We start from the raw sequence: 9,270 nt of genomic DNA, 5'->3' as shown, positions 1-9,270 counted from the left end.
CGAAAAGGAGGAAGTCTGATCGTTTCTGCGTGTGCTAGCTTTTAACTTGAAGGCGTCTCTTTGGAGCATCCAGGATTCTCCAGGAGTTATTGGAAAGCTGAAACTTGCGGTGGCTTGGGGGCCTGGGGAGAAGGAGGGATTCCGAGGGTGGGATTAGGGAGAGAGTGCGTGCGTGCATGTGTCGGGGTGGGGGCGTCCGGGGGACCTTGGGGATTCCGTGAGGAGGGTACACAATGGCAGTGCCCCGCGAGGCCGCGCGAGTCGGGGACAAGCCCGGCCACGGTGGGGTGTATCCAGCCCCCGCGGCGGGCCCGGACTGTCCCGCTGGCGCCGGCCCCGCACAGTCGCGGGACTCCGGCAGCCACGGCCGTTGGGGAGACCTGGTGCTGCAGCCGCTCCGGCGCTCCCGGAAACTTTCCTCAGCGCTGTGCGCGGGCTCCCTGTCCTTTCTGCTGGCCCTGCTGGTGAGGCTGGTGCGCGGGGAGATCGGCCGCGACCTGGAGCAGAGTAAGGAGGTGGCGGCGGCGGCGGCGGAGGAGGAAGCGGCCCCGGGAGCAGAAGGGGGCGTCTTCCCGGGGCTTCGGGGAGGTGCTCCTGGGGGCGGCGCGCCGCTCAGCCCCTGGCTGCAGCCCTCGGCGCTGCTCTTCAGTCTTCTGTGTGCCTTCTTCTGGATGGGCTTGTACCTCCTGCGCGCCGGGGTGCGCCTGCCTCTGGCCGTCGCACTGCTCGCCGCCTGCTGCGGGGGGGAAGCGCTCGTCCAGATTGGGCTGGGCGTCGGGGAGGATCACTTACTCTCGCTCCCGGCCGCGGGGGTGGTGCTCAGCTGCTTGGCCGCCGCGACATGGCTGGTGCTGAGGCTGAGGCTGGGCGTCCTCATGATCGCCTTGACTAGCGCGGTCAGGACCGTGTCCCTCATTTCCTTAGAGAGGTTCAAGGTCGCCTGGAGACCTTACCTGGCGTACTTGGCCGGCGTGCTGGGGCTCCTCCTGGCCAGGTACGTGGAGCAAATCTTGCCGCAGTCCGCGGGGGCGGCTCCGAGGGAGCACTTCGGGTCCCAGCAAATTGCTGGGACCAAGGAAGATATCCCAGTATTTAAGAGGAGGAGGCGGTCCAGCTCCGTGGTGTCCGCGGAGATGTCCGGCTGCAGCAGCAAGTCCCATCGGAGGACCTCCCTGCCCTGCATACCGAGGGAACAGGTAAGCACTGGCGGGTTCCTCTCACTCGCCTCTCGGGAAGACTTGAAACGCTGGGGATTCGCCACAAAGTGGAGGGAATCCGAGTGCTGAGAACTAAAGGAAAGATAGTCTAGGAAAGTGGTGTAACTTCAGATTCAGTAGGAAACTAGAGAGTTATTTTCTGCGTCTCGCACGGTATTTTATAACCTGAACAACAGAAACAATAACAAGGAACAAAACTAGATGGCATTTGCAGGGTCTTCCACACCTGGGCCAACTTTTTAGATCTGCTACACCTGGCATACGACTTCCATACGCTTAGGTGCACTCCTAGTTTTCTCCTTTAGCAGAAATCCTCCAGTTTAGCTTTTTAGCACTGGGTGATGTTTCAACACGTGGATTTTACTAGGTTTCTTTAATACTTTTTGTAAAGTTTCTTCTGAAGTGCCAAGTCAACGTCTGTGGAAGTCAGTATATAGATTCTGAAGTAAAAGCAAGGAATGCTTGAAGGTGAGGTTCTGGTTTTGCAGTAAGTTTTCCCTGAAGAGGCTGCATCTGGTGGTGCCCAGCTTGTTTTTGGGGACATACGTTATTACATGCAAATGTGTTTTGTATCCTGATGATAAACTTCTATTTGGGGAACAATATGTCTGAACTGCGGAATTTGTCAGTCTTGAACTGCGCTGTTGGTGTCAACTAAAAAAAAACAAAACATTTCTCTTGAGTATATACTTAAGTGGATGTTTAGAAATTCAAATGGATTTATATAGATTATACAGGAAATGTTAATTCAAAAGAATAATTACAAGGTTACTGGTGGTATAAATTTCTCAGAAAGGAAGAAGAGGAGGAATCTAGAATTATGAGTGAAGTTGTCCTAGAAAAAAGTTTAATGAATTTTGGGGATGAATCTCCTTATTAGCAATAAGCGTTTTAAGGCCATGGAATATAGTCGTTATAAAGGACATAAAAGAACAAATCCCAATTTTTAAATACAAATTGTTTCTCAAAAGGTGTACCTAAGTGTTTGCTTCTCTACTCCAAACAGATATGACACTTGGGGGTGGGTGGGGGTTGTAGAGAGCTGATTATGTTCAGCAAGTGGAAATTTACACTTTTCCCATTTAAATTTATGCCTATCTATGGCCCTATTAGGACAACTTCAGTGAGTGGGAGAATGTCCTAAGATATAGTAAGCTTTTTTCTTTCTTTCTTTCTTTTTTTTTTTTTAGGTTATTCTGTGGAGAATCATTTAGATATTTCTAAGACATAGCAGTCACCATATGGTGCGGTGGTTAGTTTGTTTTTGAAATGGAGTTGATTACACGGAATGTAGTTGTTTGACATTATTTAACAGAATGACAGCATCATAGCCTCTGTGTTTATTTTAAAACTAATGTACTTATTTAGCTTTTTGTTTAGATAAAGCAAATATTTCTTGGGTATAAGCTTACTCTAAGAGTGACGTTAAAAACAGGCCACTGACTGATACTTAGTTTTGGTAGAAATTTGGAAATCACCAGAATAAAGCTATCTATTGAAGGGTAAACCCATAAGGGGGAAAACACAGTTTACTTTCTTTTCAAAGTTTCAGGAGAGAATGTCTTTTTAAATGAAAACACTGCTGGTTTAATTATGTTTAGAACACTTTAACTTAAAAGGGAATGTGATATGATCACTGCAAAGTTGAACCATAATTTGTAAGGCAAATCTGTGATTTAATCATAAATAACTTCAAATTAATATCATTTAGCCTCCTAAATTTCCGAAATTCCATGTAACTTTTAGAAGTTAAGGACTTAAAGGTGGATTTAAGATAAAATGTTTAGGTGAGTTAACCAGCAGTGTTAATTAATCTGCAGATATTTATTGGTTTTCTCTGGTTTGGATCGATAAATGGAGAAGTCAGATAATCTGCAGATTTATAAGAAAGTAACTGAGCATTGCATTTTTAAATGTTTTGCTGATTAATGCTGTTGAAAATGCACATTTGTAATTTTTTTGGTCATTTTTTTTGGTCACTATTTTTTTTTTTTTAAAGGCTGTGTTTATGAAGAATGTTCTAAAGTGAGAGACGGTATCTCTTATGGTTGATGGAAAAACAAGGTTACATTTAGCGGAAATTTAGATCCTTGAAGTTTTAATGAGGGCACCGGTTAGCGTGTGTGTGTGTTACTTAAGACCGGTTTTTATATATGGCCCATTAAAGTTATTGCTGAGTATAATTGTGTTGGGGGGTGGGAACTAACATGGACTAGTCTCTTATAAGATAGGGCAGTATCTCATACGTTAGCCTAACTGTGTGAAAAGTTGAGGAGCTATATAGTAAATATCTTATCTGGTTTATCATAAGGAAACAAACTTCTGGGTAAGAGTGCAAAGTGTACACTCTCATCTACATACTTTATGAAGTCAAGAATCAAAATACTCATAAAACACGTATATAACCCTGCCCTGCATGCTACCTGATTAGGAGTTCTTTTATGAAAGATTGCCTACTTTCAATTCAAGACAATACTCAGGCAACAAGTGAATTTTAAATAGAGGTGGAAGGACTTAAATCACAGAAAGTCTGGCAGAGGCCTCTTGAGAATTTATGGACCTTGCTCATTGTGAGGTTTAAAGGTGAGAGAATTTCAGCCTTTTCTTCTCTGTGTGAATGATAGTGGCCACTTACAAACTACCTCTCTTCAACAACTCAATTCTAAAAGGTCAAGGAGAATAGGTGATAAAATTCTCATAAGAGAAAGCAACTGACAGAGATATTTGCCTCCCTTTTTGCCTTCCTTCCTAAATCATAGTGAAGTCTCTAGATTGGATATTACGTGTGGAGTGAGTTTTGCAGTGTGGACGATAAGGATGGCTTTCAGCAAAGAAAAAAGAAATAGGTCTAGTCTTCAGTCCCAGAATTCATCTGACCCTGGGTCTGTCTGTGAACGGAAGTGAATGTATCTTTACTCTTAGGAAAGAAAAGTTTGTAACATCTGTATGGCTTTTAGTTGAGTAGTACCAGTCCAATATTCTCAAGACTCAGGCTGATTTTGTAGATCAGTGTGTCAAACTGTAGTTTTTATGGTGGGTGGACATGTCCATTAAGGTGTATGTATCTTTTCTAAGTAGATGTTCACATCCTAGAGTAGGTATGTCTCTCTCAAGTTATCACTGTACCATCTAAACACTGGACTATACAGAGATACTTAGCATTTCTTGAATTATTAGATATTTTGTATGACTAATAGATATGTTATTTTTTTAATTCAAAATTTTAATTATGCAGTTTTTACCATTTGGATATCGTATTTGAAGGGATGTCCCTATGCTCTTTGTACATCAAAGAACGCAATTGGCTGGTCATTCCTCACTAATTACTGTGAACCACCTTGCACATTCATCTTTGAAAGATTCCAAACCAATGCCGTTTTACTTTAAATACATGTTAAGAATTTAGTAGTTTTGCCTATGGTTTTGCATGAAGTAAACACAAGGTATAGGTCTCTCTCCATTAATGTGTTTGTCCCACTTAATGACAAAATTCTTTGTGATGGATACATTATCTGCCAGAAACATGCAGCTATACTTCGTATTGTGTAACTAAAAGTCAAAATGTTTTCCATAAATATTTCCCTAAAGCTCTTAATTAAACATCATTAGCAACCATAGATTTTTGTAGGAATGTAATGGAGTCTGATGGTTGGTTATCCATAGAATCGAGTTTTTCATCATTAATGTAAGAAAGGTATTTTCAGGGCGCCTGGGTGGCTCAGTTGGTTGAGCGACTGCCTTCGGCTCAGGTCATGATCCTGGAGTCCCGGGATCGAGTCCCGCATCGGGCTCCCTGCTCAGCGGGGAGTCTGCTTCTCCCTCTCACCCTCCCCCCTCTCATGCTCTCTTTCTCTATCTCATTCTCTCTCAAATAAATAGATAAAATCTTTAAAAAAAAAAAAAAGAAAAGAAAATCCTTTAAAAAAAAAAAGAAAGGTATTTTCAAATGAAAAAGCAAATAACAATAAGACAAATATAAGAAATAGGAATGCTTTTTAATGGTAGACACATGATAGGCCTTGTTACATCTTCTATCTGAATAAGTATAACTTACATTTGTACTATGGATATAAAATACAGAAGTATTTCTTTTGAAAGTAAAGAATCTATTGTCCTTAAGTTACTAAATACATTTCAGTATAACCTACTGTATTTCTCAAATTGAATAAATTTCAGAAACAATCACAGGTTTTTAATTCTATCACATTTCAGTAGTATAACTCAGCTTAGGGTGATACAAAGAATGATATATAGAACTTGCTGACAGAATTAAAATTAATGTCAACTTCTGAAAACACTAAAAAGAAAAAATTCTTATCCTTTGGGAAAGGTAAGGGAAAATAATTTTTTTGTGTGTGTGGGGGGACAAAATTGTGATTTTTTTACTTTGTATATACAGATATTTAAAGCATACTGAAAAACTGTCTTAACTGACAGAAATAGTCAGTGAATCTATATAAATTTACAGAGGTTGGAAGGAGTCAAACAGTAATTTTACTCTTTCTGTATTGAGTCTAAAGTGTAAAAAGTTAAAATTGTAGAACTGAAAGAAATGCTGTGTATGCTGGGCTGTCATGTTAATTAAATAAACAACCAGAACAGTGACTCTGTGTATGAAATACATTCTGAAAAGCCTGGGCAGGGGGTGCAGGCAGGCTAAGGTGAGTGACACTGGCATGAAAAAGCATTCATTGTATCTGTAGTGACATTTGTGTGAATTTGTTGTATTCTATTAGGAAATAAAACTCTGAGAACAATCTTTGCAGGACTCTGGTTGAGTAAAGGCTTTACCAAATTTAATTTCACTCATTTAAATGGGATTGAAGCGGGATGTTTATGAACCTCAAAGTTAGAAATATTTCTGTATATTTTAAGATTTCAGTTAATAGGGTTGGTACCAGGAACATCCCAATGGAGTCTATGTAGACTTCATCGAAAGCTTGTGTTACATAATCTATCAAAAGAATGAGTTTATCTTGGATTTAGGGCAGGAGTTGTATTTTTCAGGAAATATTGTTGTTGTGAGATGTAATCTCATGGATGTATGAAGGTAATCAATGCAACTGTTGTATCATGTGGTATCCTAAGAGATTTTGACATGCAGACGCAGTGCCATTGCATAGGGCAAGTGTCTTTGGCTTCTTGAAATTACCCATACCCCTACATGTTTGTGGTGAATTGTTTATTTAGTTGGCCTTCTGTCTCCTGTCCCGACAGAGTCTTCCTCCTCTTCTTTCTCTTCTGTGTGATATTTATAATTGTATCTTCTAAAAACCCTCAAGATACATGAGATTGACAAGTTATGTTTACTTTATACGTTCATGTTTTTAATGAAGCTCTATTAAGTAATTCAGAATGAACCTCAGAAGGTTCAGGCATGTCCATATTCTTATACCTAAAGATGTGCTCTGTTAATATTCAAATGAACATTATTTCCTTTACATGGGAATTTAAATCCTTTTAGTAATTACTTATATATACTTTTACTCTTGGCAGTATTCTTTAAAAGAGAGTTTTAAAATGCCCCCCAATGCTCCTAGGGAGTTGTCTTAACTTGGATCTGAGAATATATTTGTGCTGTTGTCAACATAAAATACATAGCTTTGATCTCTGGAAGAAAAATATCTTGAAGATGTGTATAAATTGTAGTTCAGAGAAAGATCTGTTGGATAATAATTGTCAAAAACATTAGTTGGCCATATGTGTTTACCATAAAAGTATACTACTGTCTTAAAAGAAGATGCTAGCTACCCTTAGCTAATGTTATCCGTAAAGGTCTTTGGTCAGTGAAACTATCAAATGTCGTATCAACACATTTTATCTATGCATTAGGCCTCATGCTAAAAATCATACACGTTATACACAGACAGGATACAGCCCTCACCTCTCCAGAGCTTAGAGCTAGTTAGGGTATTGAGAGGTCAACATAAGGAAAGGGGAAATCAGTAAAATAGCTTAAATGGCCTCTTAGATAATAGTTGAAGGAATTCGTATAAGATCTTAGAGTAGGTTTTAAATCTAGATCCAGAACATTCATCTCTTCGTCTGTTCATTTTTCTGGGGTAAAAATCTATAGTTTCATAGATTTTAATAACTTCCTCAACACATACTGGTTAAAATGTTTTTAGATTCTGAGCAGCTTTACATTTTGGTGACAGAATTTTTTATTTGAAATGGAAATTAAGGTTAGTATACCTTTATAGTACTTCTGAAATACAGGTAAAAATATTGCAGGAGTTAGGAAGTTATACTTCAATATAGTACAATGATGGTTTGTTTTCACATCCTGAGGTAGTTTATGGCTTCAAGTAATCTGTAGCAGTGAGATCTCAGAATGCTCAGTTCTGTGCAGGCTGTAGTTAAGAGACTAAAATTAGTCTGATTTTAGAGAGAAGGAAACTGAGGGAGACTCAGCTAAATGTATGTAGCCAGTCTGAGGCAAGATGTTGTCTTTTATCCATTTTTCTCTTGGACCTGAATATGCTGCTGGGGAAAGAGAGTAGGGAAGGAGTCAGGCTGGTGATTTTAAGCCTGGGTATCTTTTGTGGTTTTGCACATGGAACTAACTAAATTCTCATTCAGAATTAGAAGACTGAGTAAAACTCGTTGAATGGACAGATAACACAAAACTCTTCTGAGCCCTTACAATGAATTTTCTGGTTATCAAATAGTACCAGGCAGCCTCTGGAATATATCATTTAGGACTTTGTCCCATGAATGAATATCAATTGCATTGCAACGTCTAACGTGGTGGAGTTTTTATCTCATCAAAGAAGAGCATGCTTTGGTGGCTTGACTATTGATTTTTGTTTTCATTTTAGTTTTTTAATCTATTCCAAAATGTTCAGGCTTTCAAAATTCAAGGCAGAAAGTAATCTGCACACCAGGAAAGCATTTCTTTGTTATCAAAAACAGCTGATGGTTTTTGTTCACCTAAGTTATTTTGCATGGTTTCCTCAGGAATCCATTAAAATATAAGTAGGATGTAATATTAGAGGAGGTCATGAGAACATTACCATTTATAAGGTGGGAAGCTAGTTGGGAAAATTCAGAAACTAAACAACTTCTACCTGTTTGATTTGATTAGAGCTGTCATTTATTATTGAGGAATCAGAATGACCATTAAAGATTTTTAAGTATAGCTGGTCCTGCTAAGATAGTAATAAAATTAGTTAAATGCATTCATGTTCTTGCATCCTGAGATAGTAATAAAGTTGCTTGAATGTACTCATGTTTTTTTCATCCTAAGAAAGTTTCATCCTGTGGATAGTTATAAAGAGCACATTATGTTTATTGGTGTGTGTGTGTGTGTGTGTGTACACGTGTGCACACGTGTGGGAGCCTGTGTATGTGAGACTTTTTCCTCTGCCAGGAAATTGCTTTGGTTGTATCAGTTTAGTGGAGAAACAGTGTCACCCAGTGGCTTTGATGAAAACAGTTCTGTAAACATGATAGATAAGCGCCGTCCAATAGAAATTTAACACGAGCCACATACTTAATTTTGCATTTTCTAGTAGCCACACAGAGAAGTAAAAAGAAACAGGTGAAATCCACAATAGTAATGTTTAAAGTAATCCATGATGGCATAACGACATAAAGTCAATATAAAAAAATCAAGGTATTTTGTATTTTTTTTTTTGGTTATAAATTGAAATATCTGGTGTATGTTTTACCCTCACAGCCTATCTCCGTTTGATGTAGCCACATTTCAGGTACCCAGTTGACACATGTGCCCAATGGCTACGTCTTTGGACAGCGCAGCTGTAATTTTTAAAGAGATGAAATACTTGAATATTAATGCCACCTCTTCAGTTAAAATGGCAAACCCATGGAGATTTCATGATGGCACTTGACATACAATTGTTCAAATTTATATGTGACCTTGGTAACTCTTTGTCCCACTAACTACTACTCTAATAGTTGGCAAGTGTGTTTCCCCCCTTTTCTTCATTTCACATTATTGCACATATTTAAAAATATTATTTTAATTGGAGGGGTGGTTTCACAGACTGCTTGAATAAGGAACCTTTATGTTAACCTGATTTATAACACA

At 39.3% G+C, this 9,270-nt stretch overlaps 1 protein-coding gene across 2 annotated transcripts in view; it reads left to right on the top strand.

Moving 5' to 3' along the window:
• Positions 1-233: 233 nt before the first annotated feature.
• Positions 234-9,270, top strand: part of PDE3A (phosphodiesterase 3A) — a 320,223-nt gene continuing 311,186 nt past the window's right edge. For both annotated transcript variants that reach the window (XM_044914914.1, XM_021690608.1), the window contains exon 1: positions 234-1,196. In XM_044914914.1, coding sequence (XP_044770849.1) covers positions 234-1,196 — 963 coding nt within the window. The remainder of the gene's footprint in view (positions 1,197-9,270) is intronic.

This window comes from Neomonachus schauinslandi, chromosome 5 (genome assembly GCF_002201575.2).
Source record: "Neomonachus schauinslandi chromosome 5, ASM220157v2, whole genome shotgun sequence".
Lineage (NCBI taxonomy): Eukaryota > Metazoa > Chordata > Mammalia > Carnivora > Phocidae > Neomonachus > Neomonachus schauinslandi.
This window is presented reverse-complemented; position numbering and strand designations above follow the sequence as displayed.